Below are 20,651 nucleotides of genomic sequence, written 5' to 3'. Positions count from 1 at the left end.
GCGGGAGCCTAAATATAATGATAATAATAATAATAATAACCGTTGGCATTGGCTTCTTTCTCAACCTCTCATCTCATCATCAAGATACGGTTGCCTTTATCTTGGCCACTAACTCTCTTAAGTTTCCCGGCGGAAATGGCAGCCACCACCCTCTACTCCGCCCCAATAAAACCCCACCACCACCCAATTTCCACCCCATCTTTTTCTTGGCAGCAGTTAACAGTCACCAAATCTCCACGTATTTTCATCCTCCGAGCTTCCTCCTCAACTCCCACCGTAGACAACAAACAACAAGAAGAAGAAGAAGAATCTGAAGACAAGTCTTCTACAACTACTTCTGACAACCAATCTCAGCCAATCAGTTCAATCCCCATTGGGTACTAAATTCATTAACTTGGGATATATTATATTATTTCATATGTAACCTGTGTAACAGTTGCATGATTTTGAGCAATTTGATTGATATCGGTTAAGTTCCGTACCCGAACTAAAGCATAAAAAAATATATTCGTAAAATAAACATATTTAAAAAATAAAAATAAATCCAAAAGATGAAGAGTTGTTACCAGTTGCATGATTTTGAGTAATTTGATTGTTATCGGTTAAGTTTACCCGAACCTTTTTTTTTAACAGCTAAATATTTGAACCCTTAAACCATCAAATTCACACCCAAAATATTTAACCAAAAAGATAAAATCTATAGTATATAATAATTAAAAGAGCCGGTGTTTACATTGAAGCAGAAGGCACACAAACAGGTAACAAGAAGCCGTTTAATCTACTAACAGAATATGAATGACATGATCTTATGTCGTAGGGGATGTAAGGGATGTGGGAAAGCAGAGATGGAGAAAGGATGTAACGGTGAAGGAAGGATTCAAGGCGGAATTGCAACCGTCCCAGGCTTTGGTTGGTGGCCCATCAAAGCTTACAGGCCTTGTCCTGGCTTTGTTGCCACTGGCGGACGGTATCGCCGACAAGGCCAGAGCATGGATGAAGTTGCCGGCTTCGGAAGCGTCCCAAGAATGTCTGCTGACACCACCACCACTGCCACCGCCACCACAACCACTGCTGGTACTGAAACTCAATCAAGGTAGTGGATTGGTTGGGTCTATAATACATATCTTGTGCATGGTTTGGTTTGGGTCGTTTTGGGCTAATACTGAACCAAAAATCGAAACTTTGGATTTTGAATTTTTGAAAACCGCCATGTTTTTGTATTTTCGGTTTCACTTTTTCGGGTTATGGTTCGGTTTTGGGCTGAAACCAAACCAAAAAACGGAACTTCGGTTTTCGACTTTTTGAAAACCGTTCGGTTTTGGTTTTTTCTGTTACAGTTTATTAGGTTTCATTTCGGTTTCAGTTTTGCCATTTGAGATTGAAATTTTTGAGCTGAAAAAATATTTTGGCCAAAAATAATGAATCTGGGCTTAAATCATTTTGTTAATTGGTATATAATTGATTAATATACATTTGGGCTAAAATATTCAAATTTATTAAATTCTTACAAATTACTAAATATGAAAATCTATAAATTTGCTTCAGTTCGGTTTTTGTTGCATGAGAAACGAAAACCTAACGGTAAGTTCGGATTTACAAACAAAAAACCAAGCCTTTGGTTTTGTTGGGGTTTTTTTTTTCCGGTTTTCGGTTGCATGCACGCCCTTGTATTATTTGGTACGATTTCAAAACTGTTGTATACTTGTCCTAAATTTCTTAAAGGATCGTATCCATTTTGAAGTTTTAAAGTAATGATTTTGACTTTTTAAAGTCAAAGTGCAGCTGGTTTATGGTTTCTTAAAATTCTTGCAGTGAGAAAAAAGGACCTAGGAAATTCAAGAGATGAAGCTGAGTTAATACAAAATGATGAAAATCCTATATGATTTTGTGTTTCACACATGCTTTCATGTTTCTGCAAATTCTTATAGTAATCATGTAGATTATAATCAAATGAGCAATTGTTAAATCGGCTAGACCCGTAGGGTTGCTTCATTTGAACTGTATAATGAAATTCATGCTCGAACTGTTAATACGTTATATCTTTATACACGTCTTCTTTGTATTAGATACAAGAGATTTTGAGTAGTTTTACGTATTAAACCTTTTGTATTGTTCTATTGATACACTCCACTTATACTTGTCGTGAATAGAGGTGCATTGGTCTGTTTGGCTCTCAGTTGTATCAAAGCATGAAGCAGCCACAGCTGCTGCAGCCGAGCCTAGTAAGTTAGGCCCGGTTTGCTTCTGTCTTTTGTGCCTTAGAATGCAGTGCACCGAATAAACAGTGTGTTTCAATTTGCATCGCCCTTGCAAGTCCTAAATATGATGTAGTTAAAAGAACACGAGTTAAAGAACCCAAGAACAAAAGAACCATGATTAATGCTACAGTCTTACCATACATCGATGGTAAAAGGTGAGCTTCAAGTTTGTGTCAACTGTCAAAAGCTGAACAAATTTTAAGAGCCAAAAAACGAATAACCACGGTTAACAGGTCAATAAAGTGTCTGCGCACCAGTTAAAAGACACATCAGGTTGTGTTCGAATTGTGTTGTAAGAGCACATATAATTCTCAATAAAATATTTTTTTGTAAGTCAAACAATATTGTTTTATATCATAATTTGAAGTTCATTAAAGGTTGTATTGATGAGGATATGACACCATTATGTAAAGTTGAAAATGATAGATAAAACAGGTTTATAAAGTCCAAATACTTTTAAAATGAAACTTAATAGAAAAATAAATTACGTTTAGATTCTTTAGAAGAGAATCATACAATGTTGGTGCGAGCTCGAATCTGTCTCCACACATTATCGACATGCAATATTGACGAAATCGCACACACAATAAGAAAAGTATCAAGTTTTATGAAGGCATGTGCTATGCCCACATTACAATGATTAGTTAAACAATGTTCGGTTCATATGTTATACCTGTTTAATTAACGCATCATGTACTTGTGTCTGGTTTGACATACTCAACCCGTGTAATTAAGCAGGTTGATCTGTCAATGTGTTTGACTAAACATATCGACCCGCAACCCGTTTAGGATGTTTACTAGTTTGATTACTGAGAAAAAAGAAAAAGAAACTATGGGAGAATTCAATTGGTATTTTGTTTGTCACATAAGTTTTACTCTTTTACCTTTTGGCCTCCCAAAGTTTGGTGATTTGGAGTTTTGTTTGGTACCTTTATCTTTAGGCCATTTAACTTTTGAACTTTAGACTTTCAACTTTGGTCATAAAATTTATAGATTTTTAATTTTTAACTTTGGCACATACCTTTTACTGTAATGAATTTAACCGATACCGACCGAGTTTCTGCTGCAAAACACAATAGTTTTCGAACATGTAATGCATTTAATGTGCTCCGTCAAAAGTCAGTTGTACAAATGTTTGCTTTTATTAGTCAACAATTTTTATTATTTATATATAAATAATATTCCTTATGGGAAATTTAGAAAAGGCTAATTTTAATAGTTGTTTTATTAGTCATATTCGTTCATGAGGTTTAGGTGGAGTCGTTAACACTTGTTACTTTAATTTGCAAAATTACAAGACAAACTAACTTAAATGGTTATTAAGAACAATGTCTCTCCAGAAAATTACTACTTAGGTTATGGTGAAAGCCCGTAACTCAACCAATGTAGTATTGATATTTGTGAAAAATATATCACTAGAGACTGGAGTGTTATTGTACTTTGAATACGAATGAAAATCTGATTTGATAGTTGGATGTGTTTTCCGGTGTGTTTTAAGTTCATTTTTATTAAACTTCAATGTGAATAAATATGTAGCATTACTTCATTTCACATTAAATTGTATCATCTCCTAGACAACTAAGACACTCCCTACATAGTAAACAATGTAAGATTATCTCTAATAAGAGATTTTTGATGTTTTTAAAGCTTATATGGTCATTCTTTAGTGGTTTCAAGGACCCATTAGTAATGTGTGTTGATTATATTTGTGATGAAGCCGCGTTGATTCCTGTTATGGTATCTTAATTTGATGGATGATTTTAGAGAGAAACATCAGATGGTGTTCTTATGAAAATTCTATATTTATAACTTTTATGACCAATCCTAATCCTAATGATTAATAATGATGACGCGTTATGAAAACTCTTTTTATTCTCTATTAGATGTACCTAAATAGAAATCTTAATCTGATAATTAATATTTATAGTTACTATCATCAGATAAGTGTCAGGGACTAGTCATGTCATATTGGTAAAGTTACTCAAATAATCCATTACGCCGCATACAAGGTGGGGAGGGCTGGAGCCTGGAGGGGCCCTATTCAAACTAGTATTTGGAATTCTTTATTTTAATTTTACCTTTTTATAATTTTTCAATAAGTTATAAAAGTGTAACTTACTAACTTTTTCTTTTATAATAAAAAAATTTTCAAACATCTTATTACTTTTTAAAAAAGTTAATAAGTTATAAATTGATAAAAATAACTAATCTCACACACCCCTTAACTAATATTATACTTTAAAAAATATAAAGTTTATCAAAATAACTAAATGTAGAGTTCTATATTATTGTTAGGTTTTAGGTGTGAAAACCCAATTTCTAAAAATAAACAAAACCAATTTAAAGTTTGTTTTCAAACGCTTTCCCCAAATATCTTCTTCTTCTTCATATTATTATTATTATTTGCCGTCAAGTGTGAGTCAGATCGGTTTAAGTTTCAGGCATTCAGACGTCTACTGAAACCTAATCATAATCAAAATGGATACTGAATTAGCAAAGGATATTAAGGAAGCAGTCCTGGAGGTGTTGAACAATTCAGACATGGACTCCACCACCGAATTCCAAGTCCGTAAGTCAGCTTCGGACCTCATCGGCATCGATTTAAATGAGCCTTCCAGGAAGAAATTTGTCCGTAACATCGTCCAGAACTACCTTGAAGAACGCCAGGCTAAAGCAGACGCTGATGTTAATAATACTATTAGTAATAATAATGAAGAAGAAGCCGAACCAGAAGAAGAAGAGAGTGAGGATGAGAAGAATAATAATAATAATAATAAGACGAAAGGTGCTCAGGAGTTTGATGACGAAGGAGATCTCATCATCTGCAGAGTAAGTTTGTTTTTAAACCCTAATTTTTATTTTCATAACATTTGTATAGTGGTAACTGGTAAGTGAGTGTTGTAGAACTCGGGCGGTGGGGGTGCAAACGGAGCTCGAACTTGAGCTCGGCTCGTTTCGAGCTCTATTTGCAAAGCTTGAGCTCCACTCACGGCTCGGGCTCGGCTCATTTACTATTTATTAATTAGTTTTTATATATTTTTTTTCAGTCATAATTTATGTTACTTTTAATTATATATATTATTTAGTTATTTTTAGTTGTTCACCACATTATATATATTAATTAATAATTATTAAATATATATAATAAAAAATCATATAAATGCCAGGCTTGTTTAGGCTTGCGAACCGGCTTGAGCTCGATAAGTGAAGCTCGGGCCCGTTTAATAAACGAGCTTACATTTAGGCTCTAGCTCGGGCTCGATTAAGATCGGCTCGTTTGCACCCCTACGACGGTGGGGTAGCGACTAGTGAGTAATCATATCGTAATTTTTATGTAACTAGTGTTTTACCATGCGGGTTGCTCCAGGGCAGGTTGGTAAAATCCGGGCGATAAGTCGACCCGAATTCAGTCGGATTCGGTTACATGCGTTATTGTACCGAAATAAAACCAAAAATAAAACAAAACAATTATAAAACTTGAGGTGAACCAAGTGTCGGTCGATAAAACTTGAGCGTTGGTAAAACCTGATGTTTTTCGATCCCGGGCATGGAGGTGGTGAGTTTGCGCAAACTCGTTCGATTATCGTTGCCTTCGTTACGGTATTGGAACTAAAACAAAAGGCGGTGTTTCTACGCGAATTTGGTCGGTTTCCGTCACGTTCATCATGGCATCGGAATTAAAACAAAACAAAAGAAATAAAAAAATTTGGAATTCGGTCAGCTTTTATTAGACAGAGATTTGTGTTATATATGTAATTGATTGTTTCTAATATTAGATGTAATATATGTCCTATATATATAGGGCCTCCTATTGTATACAGATTATTCAGTTAATACAATTAACTATTACCAATTATATGGTATCACAGCCACCGATCATTCAACCCTAACAGACGCCTCTCTTTTTTTTTTTTTCCTGTTCTTCCAAACCTCTTAACAATGGCCATCATCTCCTTCATCACAGTGGAGAAAACCAACCACAACTCTCACAAGTTCGGGTTTACCCTAAGTCCCACCAATTATGGATATTGGAAAACCATGATCAAACCTTTTCTCATCACCAACGGCCTGTATGTTTACATTGATGGTTCTCTTCCATGTCCATCCCAAACCATCACTGCTAATTCTTCCTCGTCTGGCAAAGATCCAGAGCCACCCACACAACAACCGAACCCTGACTACCCAACATGGGTTTCCAATGATGCCCACGTTCGCATGCTCTTGCTGTCAACGATCTTTGAAGCCTCCTTTAAGCATGTACAAGGTGATACTTCTCGTGACCTATGGCTTTCTTTGGAATGTGCTTACGCACCACATACATCTTCTCGAGAGTACACACTGAAAACCCAACTCCTCAAGATGGAGATGCAACCTGATGAATCATCAGCTGTTTATATCACACGAGCCCAAGAATATAATGATGCATTAGCAAACATTGGTGAAGCTATGCAATAAAAAGATGTCGTTATGCTGATTATTTCAGGCCTTCAGACAAAATACAACAACTTGAAGCCCACCCTTGTTGGCCGACACCCTCCTGTTACCTTGTTGGAATTACCTGGGCTACTCGCTGATCATGAATACATGACAAAGAAGGTTGATCCCACTCTTCCTGTTGTTACCCAAGCTTTCATGGCTACAACCAGCCGTGACTCAGCTTCGCAGAACAGCCTTCAACTCCCGCCTGAAACAGTACAATCACTTCAACAACTGATGACACAGTTAGGTTTCAATGTGCAACCTGCACAACAGCAAAATCAGGCCTATAACAGTGCTCGTGGACAGTCCAACCGTGACCGTGGTTCATATAACAACAACCGACGTGGACGAGGCAACTATAACAACAACCGGAACACGGGAGGAAACTATATCAACAACCGGAACACGGGCTCCTCATCAGGTAACAATTCCAGATTTGCTTGGGCGTCTAATCAGAATACCGTCTATGGTTCTTGCAACAATACCCTCTATGGTTCTTGCAACAGGTGTGGCATTATGCACGTTCCATCTATGTGCCCAAATCGTGATCCAGCAACAATTCGTCCACCACGAAACGCTCCACAAGCGAACTTTGCTGATCATCGCTCACAAGCATCATCATCATGGCTGCCTCACACCGGAGCAAACAGTCATGCAGCACCTGATCTCACTGGCTTTGACAATTTTGAGCCTTACTTTGGTAAGGATTCCCTTCTTGTTGGTAATGGCAACAGTTTACCTATTCTTCATATTGCCTCCACCGCCTTTAATTCACCAAATAAAACCCTTTCTATTAATAACATCCTACACGTTCCACAAATTAAACGAAATCTTCTTTCAGTACAACGTTTTTGTCAAGATAATAATGTCTTTTTTGAGTTTCACTCTACATTTTTTTGTGTGAAGGATACGGTTACGAGAACTATCCTCCTCATGGGTCCAAGTAAAGATGGTCTCTACTCCTTTCATCTACCAAAGATTCATCATGTCTCAAATGTTGCTTTTTCTACTGTTCGAGCTTCTCCTACAACTTGGCACCAAAGACTTGGACATCCTCACTTGCAACTTTTACAATCCATGATTTCAAAGAATTGTGTTCCTGTTAGCAATAATTCTACATTTCCTTTTTGTAACTCATGTCCCATGGGAAAGTCTTCAAAACTGCATTTATCTTCTTCAAATTATAAAAGTACCCATGTGTTGGATTTGGTTTTTTGTGATGTTTGGGGACCTGCTCCTGTTACTTCCTTTTATGGTCATTGCTATTTTTTACTTTGTGTTGATCATTACACTAGATATATGTGGATATTTCCCATTAAACAAAATTCTAATGTATTTAGCACCTTTAAACAATTTCACATAATGACTGAAAGACAATTCAAAACACAACTTAAATAAGTTCAAACAGATTGGGGTGGGGAATTTCGAAACTTGTCTTCTTTCTTTACAACACTTGGAATTCTACATCGTCTCTCATGTCCTCATACAAGCGAACAAAATGGCTTTGTTGAGAGACGACACCGCCATGTGGTCGAAACCGGCCTCACACTCTTAGCACAATTGGGTGTTCCAATGCGTTTTTGGAACTTTGCTTTTGAAACTGCCACATACCTGATAAACCGCATGCCTTCTCGTACCTCGTCCCATATCTCTCCATTTGAGCATCTTCTCAATCGTAAACCCGATCTTTCATTTTTACGTGTTTTTGGGTGCCAATGTTTTCCTCATCTTCGTCCATACAATCCACACAAAATGGATTTCCGTTCATTACCATGTATCTTCCTTGGGTATAGTCCTTCACATCACGGATATCAATGTCTTGATCCTACCACAAATCGTATATACATCGCTCGACATGTATGATTTTATGAAACACATTTTCCTTTCCTTCGAGCATCTTCTCCTACACCTACCCCACCCTCTCCAGATCCTTACTTTTCATCCTATCCTTTTCCTACAACACATGAACAACCATCATCTTCTACAAACGACCAACATCATCACTCATCAACTCCCACCCAAACTGAACCAACTACCAACTCACCTCAACCATCATCACCCTCAGCCCGAACCAATGTTGTCCAAACACCCACTACCTCGCCCCAACCAGACAACTCCCCACCAACAGCCCCACCTGTTGCCACCTATCAGCGCAGCTCTACTATGGCTACTCAACCCACAGTTCCAGCCTACCAGACTTACCAAAATTCTGCTCAAACAGCCCCATCTACTACCACATCCTTTCCATCATCAACTCAACCTTCTGTCCAAACAGAATCCCCTTCAATCCCCACCACAACCGACACCCAACAACGTACACGCCCTCCAAATCTAAGACAAAATCCTAAGCAACGGACTTCCTACAATGCTTCTGCTTTTCACACTTCCACTCACTCTTCCTCAACTGAACCATCCACCTTTGCCATTGCTAACAAAAGTCCTCAATGGCGTGCTGCCATGACAGAGGAATTCAAAGCCTTACTGAGAAACGGTACATGGACTTTAGTACATCCAGTTCCTAATGCTAATGTTGTTGATTGTAAGTGGGTATACAGGCTGAAACATGATGAAAATGGGAATATAAAACGTTACAATGCCCGTTTAGTGGCGAAAGGTTTTAACCAATAGCCGGGAATTGATTATCATGAGACATTTAGTCCGGTGGTAAAATCCACCACGGTTCGTGTGGTTCTGTCGCTTGCCGTTACAAGGAAATGGTCTCTTCGCCAATTAGATGTTCAAAACGCTTTTCTTCACGGTGATCTCAAGGAAACCGTGTACTTACGACAACCACAAGGCTTTATCGATCCTCAAAAGCCAAATCATGTGTGTCTGCTTCATAAGTCCTTGTACGGCGTCAAACAAGCTCCTAGGGCCTGGTTCAATCGTCTTTCGGGAGTCTTGTTACAACTTGGGTTTCACGGGTCTAGAACAGATCCTTCACTGTTTATTTATTCCCATAATGGTCACTTACTATATATGCTTGTTTATGTGGATGACATAATTCTCACCGGCAACAATTCCCGACTCATTGACCACATCATTCAATGGTTGAGCACTACTTTTGCGATCCAAGACATGGGTCGGTTGTCATACTTTTTGGGCATTGAGGTAATTTTCAAAGGCAATGACTTGCTTCTCTCACAGAAAAAATATATTGCTGACATCATTCAAAAAGCAGGTCTCTCTCAGTCAAAACCTGTTGACTCGCCTATGGTCCCTAACTCTAATTTAGCTCTCGGAGATAGCCCTCAGTTTGACAATCCAGTGAAATTTAGACAAACAGTTGGGGCTTTACAGTACCTAACTCTTACCAGACCTGAAATAACCTTTGCGGTCAACCAAGTTTGTCAATTTATGCACTCCCCTACAGAAAATCATTGGTCTGCGGTCAAAAGAATTCTTCGGTATCTTCAAGGAACATCTAATCTTGGTTTGTTGATTCAACAAAAGTCAGCTCTTGTTGTTCATGCTTACACTGATGCTCACAAACGGTCTCTCACAGCCTTTTCCGATGCAGATTGGGCTGGCTCTCTCGATGACCGTCGATCCACGGGGGGATATGCCATCTACCTTGGGTCCAATCTTATTTCATGGCGTGCTCGTAAATAACAAACTGTCTCTCGGTCATCTACAGAATCCGAATACAAAGCCCTAGCAGACACTGTTGCTGAGTTAACATGGCTTGAAGCACTTCTAAAGGAGCTTCACATTTCTATGACATTGCCACCTATCTTGTGGTGTGATAATCTCGGCGCCACTTATCTATCAGCCAATCCCGTTTTTCATGCGCGCACAAAACACGTGGAGATTGACTTTCATTTTGTTAGAGAAAGGGTCGCTCAAAAAAAGCTCTCAATACAGTTTATCAAGACAGATGATCAAATCGCAGACGTGTTTACAAAACCCCTATCCTTACAACGATTTCTACTTCTCAGATCCAAGCTAAAAGTTGCTCCCCGTCATTAGCTTGAGGGGGAATATTAGACAGAGATTTGTGTTATATATGTAATTGATTGTTTCTTATATTAGATGTAATATATGTCCTATATATATATAGGGCCTCCTATTGTATACAGATTATTCAGTTAATACAATTAACAATTACCAATTATAGCTTTCGTTACGGACTGGAATGGAAAAAAACACGGCACAAACCAATAAGGTGCCACCAAGTGGCCCAATAGGGTTATTGTGGCTCCAAAGTTGTTAATTGTATTTATTAGTTTTTCAAACATACATATATATACCGAATTTTATTCAATTTTGACCGAGTTGCCCAAACAGCGATTATTCGCAACAAGTCGGTGGGGGTACCGACTAGCGATTAATTTGGGATTAATCGGCTCCTAGTCGATACTGGTAACTTTGTTGGTCTATAATATTCATATAGGTTGAATTTGTCTCGATTGCATCATCAAATTTATCTGTTGATGTACTTATGCTCTATAACTTATGCTGTAACTATGATATGTTGAGTTTTAATTTTGTTCATTTTGTGTTACTGTTTGTTGCAGCTTTCTGATAAAAGGAGGGTGACTCTTACTGAATTCAGAGGCAAAAGTTTGGTGTCAATAAGGGAGTACTACAAAAGAGACGGCAAAGAGCTTCCGAGCTCTAAAGGTATTTATTAATGTTTCAAAATTTGAATGCTCAGTTGGTAATGATGTTAGATATGCCAATCTGGTTGATTTCTGGATAGACCGATAATCGATTAATGTTATTTTTTATACATAAACAATATGCTGCATGTATGAGTGGCTTGCTATTCACCTCATTTACCTTAAGTGAAAGGGTATGAAAAAAGATTTATATTCATAGTTTCATACTAACCGATGCACCACTTGGTCTTACATTAGAATTGGATTAAGTTGTCTTTTAAGACTGTTTCTGTGTTTCCAAGTTTTTCATGTCTGTATCAGCATGAAAATGGTAACAATGATGTTCATGGACTAGCTAAGGTATAACAGGAGTCTTAAGGTACCTTTGTTATTATAGGAGGTTAATTGATAATCATCTATAGTTATCAGCCGTTTACCTTTATATTTATTTATTCATTTTTGGAATACGCAGCTAAGCATATGTATAATATATTTACGTCATCTTTATCATTTTTTAAATTTAAATACAAACTAAAGAGTTTGAATTTTAAAACGTACTAGTTCAAACCACTAAACCGTACCTGGCAACACCAACCCGACCAGTTTGGTTTAAAGTTATTTTATGGTCAAAACTGCTTTTAACTTATTAAAATTCTTTTCATACATTTGTTGTGATCTGTTCATTATTGTGAGATCTTCTGTTTGGTTGGTGTGTTTAGGTATCAGTTTGACTCCTGAGCAGTGGGCAAACTTCAGCAAGAATGTACCTGCAATAGAGAAGGCCATCAAGAAATTGGAAGGAAGGATGAACTAAACCTTTTGATCGTTAGTCTGCAACTTGAACATCGACGGCATCCTAGTCTTTTAAACTAAACCTTATCTGTAAGTCTGTAACGTACCATGTTTTCTTTTCTGACTGGTCCTTATGATTCTCATCCATTGTTGGCAACATGTGATAGTTAGTATAATGCAAACTTAATATTTTCGCAATTTTAATGGTGGAAATGTTAATTTCATGGCATATATGTTGCTGCAAAATCAGATGGATACATGGTGCATCTGATGCATTGGTTAACCGGTTAAAATGAGTGATTATTGGCTTGGTATGCATTTGGGTTGACCAAAACACTTCTTAAATACATTTTGTTTTTTTACAATAGAGTAAACAACGGTTTTCGTCCCTCTGATTTGTCCAAATATGCAATTTTAGTCCGATAGTTTTAAATTTGTGATTTTTAACCATGTGGTTTCATTTTACTTGCAATTAAACCCGAATTCACTAACCCCGCTAAGTTTACTCATTAAACCTATCAGCGTGCCCATCACGTGAGGGGCCGTTTCGTCCCTTTTCTCCCAAAATAAACCCCAATTAGCCCCCACACGTGAGGGGTTGGGTTGTATTTGGAGAGAAAAATGACAAACTGCCCCCACGTGAGGAGCATGCTGATGAGTTTAACGATCAGACTTAGCAGAGTTAGTGAATTTGGGTTTAATTGCAAGTAAAATGAAACCACATGGACGAAAATCACAAATTTAAAACTATTGGACTAAAACTGCAGATGTGGACAAACCACATGGACGAAAACCGCAGTTTACTTTTTACAATATGAGTTAAAAGTTCTTTAGATTTAACAATTAACATACACTCTAGTCGATTTCTGGCATTTCTCAAATGTAACTCGAATCGACTCATTTGTAAATAAGCTAAAAATATTAGCTCATCCAAATTCATAACAAGCTCATATGGTTGAAATACAAGTATATAATAAAAATTACATAAAATTGGAATAAGGAGTTCCTTTCCATGTTGCTACAAAACTTATTTGCTACTTCAACATTGGAGTAACTGACCTTGGTGATGAACTATCATCAACCACCGTGCTACTCACGTCGCTACGAAAAATCGGCTTCAAGTTCACCCTCCAGAAACTCTGGCTCCAACGATGCCCGACCTTCACCGAGCTAGTTGCTGCCACCCGCATCTGCTCAATCAACGCCTCGGTGTTACCTTCCTCAGACAATATCTCCTCCAACTGTTTCGTATTTATCACTAGTTTCACCTTCCATACTCCCTTTCTAGGTGGCGGTAACACTTCAAACCCCGACCCGTCTGATAAATTCTTCGTCACGAGTTGCAATGCCACTGTACTTGTAGACACTCTGACAGGCTCGACTTCACTAACACCCGATACTCTAACGGGTTCATGTTCACTCGGTTCCTCTGACGCTAGAGGAAATAGATAGTAGAATTGACCACCGAGAAGTGGCTCATGGTGGGATAATGGCGATAACAACTGATCTTTCTTAAAAATCCCGTGTTTTGGGAAGTCGGCAATGACTTCCGAGACAAGTATCGGGGAGTTGAACTCTAGTACACGACCCGAGGGTGTCATGACTCGGATCGGGTCGAGACATGTATCAAATCCTTTGAAAGCACAATTGCCCATCTCTAATTCTTTATGCTATATCATGAATATGCAAATGGTGTTATGTTATGTGTGCATATATATATGACATGTTTGAAGTTGGATTGAGATAAAAAACAAAACATAGACAACCAATGTTTTTTTTAAATTTGAATTAATCATGCAATTATGAAACAATACCGTTGGGAAAGCATCAAACTCAAGTGATCCAAGACAGTAACATGTTCAATTAAATTAAGGTAGCTGCAGATGGGTAATTAAATACAATTATTATTTTTTATTATTTTAAATGACATTAACCATATGGGACATGGTTATAAAAAAATTGATATAAAATGATCACATTTGATATTTTTATTGCTTTTCATTTTTTATACTTGTTTTAGTCTTGTATTTGGAAAAGAAGTAGAAAGTTTTCTTTTAAAAATATTATAATACACATAATTCTGGCCATATTCATATGTTTTATATAGGGTTAGAGGAGGGAATGTAAAAGTAGAGTATCATTTTTGAATCTTGGTTTAAATAGGTAATAAATTAATAATTTGCTTTATTCGAACATAGAGAAGTTAGATGGCTCACATGTAAATATAAGACTAAAACAAGTATAATATCTAGACATGAAATTAATCTGAAAGATAAACTCGGTTTGTTCATGCATCTGCTCCTTAAAATATTTATGTTACACCATATTTGATCATATAAAATTTGGTGTAACTTGTGGTATTTTAATAAAAATTAACCGCCGTTCCTCTATTTTCGCAAAAATGATATAGTGTGTGCTGTCACAAGAGTATAACTTTTTAGCGTAACACATGGTGGGACGAAAACCCGGGTGGCTTCGGAATCCGAACTGACAACCTTATATACAAGGCCTAGCTCAAATCTTCATTGTTAATATCCACCCAAAATGACACAAGTAAGGATCGAACTTGAGTCTCCACTAAAAAGCCCAAGATTTTCTACCACTAGACCACATGTGATGAATCAATAATACATATTAGAAACCTTATAATTTTTCAGCGACCAATCAAATTCGTATATGCATATATATTAAAAATTAAACCCGCTCCACCTCACCCAAACAAACAATTGATGTATTTTAAAAAATTTTAAAAAGGTTCTTTGTTTTATAGAGCAGCAACTTTATTGAAACACATGCTTGGCAAAGAGCTAGAGCCAAAAACGTGGTTAATTTCTTCTAGTAAATGTTTTTAACCGATAAAAGAGTGGATGCATTATTTTTTTGACATTTTGGATATTAAATAGTGTTTTTGAGAAATTTAACATTGATACCGTTTTTTCTAGAAATAATTGTAATAATGAAATCGGGTTGTTATATGTCAGACACGATACGCAAAATATGATGACATGTGATATTAAACACAAACACAACACAATAACTAATAATGTCATTATTTCTTCAAACACGAACATTAACATGTTTGCTAACATGTTAACATGTTAAGATCTGTCAATGGACTTATATAAAGACACAATGAATATAATACATATAATGAAACAAAAGGTTTCAAGAACAACATTAAAGTCTTAATTACTACATAATTCATAACATGTTTGAAATAAAAAGTACAAATCCATAACATAATTGAAACAAAGAAAAAAAAACCCATAGAAGCATATCATAGTGTCCATTTAAAACATAATATTGGGTTCTGACACCTAGTAGTGAAACGCCATATTATGTAAGTATGACTTTAGGTTTAGGACTTTAGAATTGTATGCTAATTTTTTAAAATTAAAAATCTAAACAAGTTACTAACAAGTTAACATGTCTTTAACCTGTTATGACACAAATTTAAACATACCTTAAATATGTTGACTTGTTTGAGACACAAAATCTATTAAGCTCAAACTTAAGCCTGTTAAAACTCATGTCGCATTGTGTCAGGTTAACACGTTTGTGTCAGACACGGATACCCTATCATGAGTAATTAACATAGCCACTGGATGCTATAAATTATAAGAAAATTATTATTAGTCTTTAATACCATTTAATATTCACATAATTATGTCCTTAATACCTACAAAGTAATAAATAAATCTAAATTATTAATATTTAAACGACTACCCTACCTATTTAAATCTATATCGTTGGTAGAAATTTTAAAATTTCTTGAATGATTTCTTGAATGCGTTGCATGAAAGATGCAATAATAATATTTGAGGTTCGATATTTCATTTGAAAGATGCATAACTATTTGTTCTAGCCACGATTGATGTGGAATTCGTTTAGAGTTTTACACTAATAAACAGGAAATACCATACATGTAACATGTGTGGTAATTCATGATTGACAAAATACCCTTTTTTTAAAAAATTGATGCTCAAACATTTTTATTCTTATTCTACTACAGGTAAAAAAAAAGTTTTAAAGTGTATCAAAATTAATTTCTATTCTTTTGTGAATGTATCAAAATACTGAAATAGTCTTCTCCATCACACCAAAACCATGTAATTAATAGCCTTTTCCATCATCAAATCATCTCACAAATTCTTCAATAGTCATCTCTATCACATCCCAGACCTATGTAATTTAACAACATATACTATTTTTAATTTAATTTTAATAATATTTAGTTGAATTAGTTAATTGAAAACGGTTTTGGGATGTAACAGAAAAAAACGGTGTGAGGATGATATAGAGAAGAGAGAATTGCATGATGAGTGGGAGGGAAGCAACTTTAAGCTTTTTAAACTATTTTAAGATTTTTAATTTTATCCTAAACTACTCTAGACTATCTTAAAGAGTGGCGCCACTCCTTTTAATCATTCTAAAAAATTTTAATTTTAATTAAAATAACTAACGAATAATAAATTTAAATATAAAAAAGTAAATAAAATTGCATGCATAGATTTCATTTTAATATACATAAATAGTTAAACAATACATTATTCATTAAAATATATTAAAAGAATGCTATTATTAATTTCTTCGGCTTTTAACTTTCATTTTCACTTCAAACATGTCGTTATCATGAGTCATTAATTTTCTGTCATTTTGAGCTCACTTGGTACACGGTACGATCGTTTGATCCCCTCTTATACATACTATATGCAAGCTGGTGGCCAAAAAACCTAACACTGGTTGGTTCATGGGTTCAAGTTGTCAGAAATATGGATCCAAACATTTGCTAACGTTACTTCTTCTTCATAGCTTCATGTTCGTGGCCTTCTCCTAATTCTCAGTTCGAGAATTGGTTGCTTCATAAAGTGATGTTTTGGAGAAAAATAATTTAGGATTGGTTGTAAAATAGTGTGTAGAAAAATAGTAAAAATTATGAATATATTTATAAGTGAAAAGAAAAATAAATCTCAACATATAAAGTTTCTAACCTATACTGTAGTTGTTGGGGGATACGCGCGGACATGTTCCGAGATGGCCCACTCCCTTTTATCTTTGTAATTTTCGTTTCAAAAATTAGATGATTTGCCTATATCATAAGCCTTAATGCCTTATATAGTAATTAATTGTAGTAGAATACGTCCAGGCCCGGCTTCGAGAAAGCAAAAATAAAAATTTGAGCCGAAGGGGAAATTTTTTTGGCCTTAACTAAAATGAGTATTTTGTTGGTTTAAACAATTAAATTTTTATATAGGTTTATTTAGTTATAATTTGGGTTGTGTAAAAACATTTGTATAGAAATAAGATTAAACATGTCTCAAATGAGACTTGAACCCATAACCTCGTGGTTGAGAGTAATACCCCTTTGCCACTAGACCAAGGTAGTAGTCATGTAATTAAGTTTAAACATTAAATATACTTGTTGTGTTTAATAAAAATAAATATAATTTAAAAAAATATATATTTCGGGCCTAACGGGGTGTCGGGCCTGTGGCCGTCGACCACCTCGCCACCCCTATGGGCCGGGCCGGAATACGTCTTTAACTAGCCTTTATCGAACGGGGTTAACCCAACATACAGTTTTAACATGATTTCATCCTCTTCTACACTCTTATACAATACATATACACACACGACCATATGTGATGGAGAGGTGATGGGTTCCGTTTCACTACCCATCACTTCACCCTACTTTTGTATAGTAAACCATTACACTAAGTTGAAAAGAGGGCGCCAAAGGGTATAGAGTCCTTTTGGGCGTTACCATGTTATCAACGCCAATAGAAAAGGCCACAAGGGTGTGGGGCCTGGCCCATTCCAACCAATCAAATCATCTCATTCACATTTTCATAAAAAAAGATTAAATATGTGTTTTTAGTCAAATCATTACGCGTTTTTAAAGAAAAAGTTAATGAATATTTCTCCGTCCGTATGACAATACTTTTTGCACTATGTAATTCCTCCGTAACACATGGTCTAAGGATGAATTATGGACCAGCTTGGATTGACACAAGTGATATTGGAGCTTCAGTGGTTGCGTGTAAACATGATCATTAGAGAATATTATAAAATATATTATTGGAGTTTTATTATTATAGTGTTACCATAGTTAGAAGATTGTATTTAATTATGTTTTAGTGTATTTATCTCATTGTACTCTTATATATATTTGGTTAATAATACATTATACCTCCTAACGGGGTTTTCATTATTCTTCGATTAGTATAAACATTTTATTTGAAAAGGATAATAAATATTAAAAATATTAAAACTCAAATAGTTTGAAGCTCATTTTCAATGATCAAATAAGACGAAACAAAATTAAAGGCACATAAAGAAGCACGTTGTGACCTTACAATCCACAATAAAAACAACCCGAATATCGTGACCGTGACACATACAATCAAATCTAGACGTGCACAAAATAACCGGTTCCGGAACCGAACCGGTGGAACCGACCCGGAACCGGTTCTAACCCATACCCGGAACCGGTTCCTGACCGGGTATAGGATTTCTCCTCGGAGCCGGTTCCGGAACCGGAACCGACCCGGAACCGGTGGAAAAAACCCGGAGGAACCGGTCAAAAACCCGAAAAAAACCCGGAGGAACCGGTCAAAACCCGGTCAAATACCCGACTATACCCGGAACCGGTTCCGGAACCGAACCGGGTTTGACTTTTGTTGACCATACCCGGAACCGGTTCCTACCCGGTTCCGGGTTTTTTAAATACCCGATTTGTGCACCTCTAATCAAAACTCACACACCACAAAGCCCAAAGGATAAACCTTAAGGCTTAAACCATCTAAGCCACAAAAATATTATTATTATTATTATTATTACTACTACTACACATGTCCTGTTAATTGTTAATCCCATTTCCACAACATCCGAAACGTACCCTGCATTCAACCAACCATGGGTTGTGCATCATCTAAACACGTAGAAGCCGGAACCATAGACGTTTATCGTCCATCCGCCACTAGCTTCACTGTATTCGACATCAACGCCATCAAAGAACCATGGCTAGCCGTCGAAGAACAAGAAGTTGAAAAACCCGTGGTGGTCGAAAAACTGCCTAGCCACTTGCCAGTTCCAATACTTGAAACACTTGACAATGATGAAGATGTCCCAAAACCATGGGATGAAGTGAAAAAAGATTTAGAACACTTGAAGCCCACCTTAAACAACCCGACACCTCGTCCACCACCCGGGCCCACGCCACAAGAGCCCGAGCCCGAGAAAAAGATGAAACGCAAGAGCTTCTCGTTCCACACGCTTGAAGAACTCGAAAACAATACGAAAACGACAAGTAAACCAAACCCGTATTGAAAAAAACCGAGTCGTATAACGAATTGGGAAATATCCAATTGAAACGGACTGACCCGGGTACCAAATCCGTGTCAGGGGGCGGAGGTATACCGCCCCCGGTGCCAGAAGGGTACAAATCTTTGAAAGATAACCCGTTTTTATTACGAGATAAAGAGGAGAGAGAAAAACAAGGTTTACCTCCGCTTTGGATGAAGCGGGACCCACTTGAGGATTACCCCGAAATCTGCCCGCCTGGCGGGTCTAAAAAAGTGGTTATATATTTGACATCATTGGGTGGGGTTAGAAGGACCTATGAGGATTGTAACCAGATTAGGTCTATTATGGAGCTCCATGGGTTTTTGTATGAAGAGAGAGACATATCGTTACACAGTGAGTTTCGATCGCAGTTGAAAGAGTTGCTTGGTGACTCGGTGACCGTGCCAAGGATGTTTGTGAAGGGTAGGTATATTGGGGGAGTAGATGAGATTGTGGGGCTAAACGAGACGGGTCGACTCAGAAGGATATTGAGTCGGGTTGGAATTGAAAGGGAGGTTGGAAGACAAGCGTGTGAAGGGTGCGGTGGTGCAAGGTTTGTGCCGTGTTTGGAATGTGGGGGGAGTTGTAAGATCGCGGTGGATGGTAAAAAAGAGAAAGAAAGGTGTTCCGAATGTAATGAAAACGGGCTAATGTATTGCCCTATGTGTTCATGATTTGATCAGACCGTGGTCGTCTTGGAGCATGGCTGATTCGACATTGTAATATTGTTTGAGCCTATATGGTTTGCTTTGGTTTGGTTTGATTTTTAATATAGAAGAATAATAAGATATACGTTTGTAAATGAAATAGTTATTTCAAATTTTCCCATTGAAGAACAATTGTATGATACATAAAAAGGTAATAGGTTGTTGTTTAAGGGTATGCATGGAACAAAAGAAACCGATCCGGAAATAACCAAACCTTGCCCAAAACCAACGGTTTATTCTATGTTTTTTCAGAAACATTATTTCCGATTCTGTTTAGGTTTTGCATATACTATAAACTAGAAAACCGAACTTAACCATAAAATCAAACTGAATCAAACCTTTTAATATATAAAAAAACCTTATCATTGCTATTGAATTTATGGATTTTACATTGTGTAGGCTAAATTGTCTAACATTCAAGTATTTATTGATTAAAGAGAAAAGAAAGATTAGTCTTAAAAGTTTGAGTC

General features: G+C 36.6%; 3 protein-coding genes and 1 pseudogene across 3 annotated transcripts; 3 read left to right on the top strand and 1 right to left on the bottom strand.

Annotated features, from left to right (window-relative positions):
* Positions 1–77: 77 nt before the first annotated feature.
* Positions 78–2,049, top strand: LOC143534596 (uncharacterized). The gene is made up of 3 exons (XM_077029050.1): positions 78–377; positions 818–1,093; positions 1,813–2,049. The coding sequence occupies exons 1-3, from the start codon at positions 136–138 to the stop codon at positions 1,844–1,846; spliced, it is 552 nt and encodes a 183-aa protein (XP_076885165.1). The 5' UTR covers positions 78–135; the 3' UTR covers positions 1,847–2,049.
* A 2,603-nt stretch (positions 2,050–4,652) lies between these two features.
* Positions 4,653–12,474, top strand: LOC143534595 (RNA polymerase II transcriptional coactivator KELP-like). Its single transcript, XM_077029049.1, has 3 exons — positions 4,653–5,087; positions 11,255–11,360; positions 12,058–12,474. The coding sequence occupies exons 1-3, from the start codon at positions 4,737–4,739 to the stop codon at positions 12,150–12,152; spliced, it is 552 nt and encodes a 183-aa protein (XP_076885164.1). The 5' UTR covers positions 4,653–4,736; the 3' UTR covers positions 12,153–12,474.
* A 690-nt stretch (positions 12,475–13,164) lies between these two features.
* On the bottom strand, positions 13,165–13,785 carry LOC143534634 (uncharacterized). Its single transcript, XM_077029077.1, has one exon. It carries the CDS (start codon positions 13,783–13,785, stop codon positions 13,165–13,167), a length of 621 nt encoding a protein of 206 aa, XP_076885192.1.
* A 5,125-nt stretch (positions 13,786–18,910) lies between these two features.
* LOC143534594 (uncharacterized) lies at positions 18,911–20,234 on the top strand (annotated as a pseudogene).
* The last annotated feature ends 417 nt before the right edge of the window (positions 20,235–20,651 follow it).

This window comes from Bidens hawaiensis, unplaced genomic scaffold (genome assembly GCF_021521415.1).
Source record: "Bidens hawaiensis isolate Kalapana, Puna unplaced genomic scaffold, B.hawaiensis_p1.1 tig00010251_1, whole genome shotgun sequence".
NCBI lineage: Eukaryota > Viridiplantae > Streptophyta > Magnoliopsida > Asterales > Asteraceae > Bidens > Bidens hawaiensis.
The sequence above is the reverse complement of the archived record's forward strand: the minus strand, read 5'-3'. Positions and strand labels throughout refer to the sequence as shown.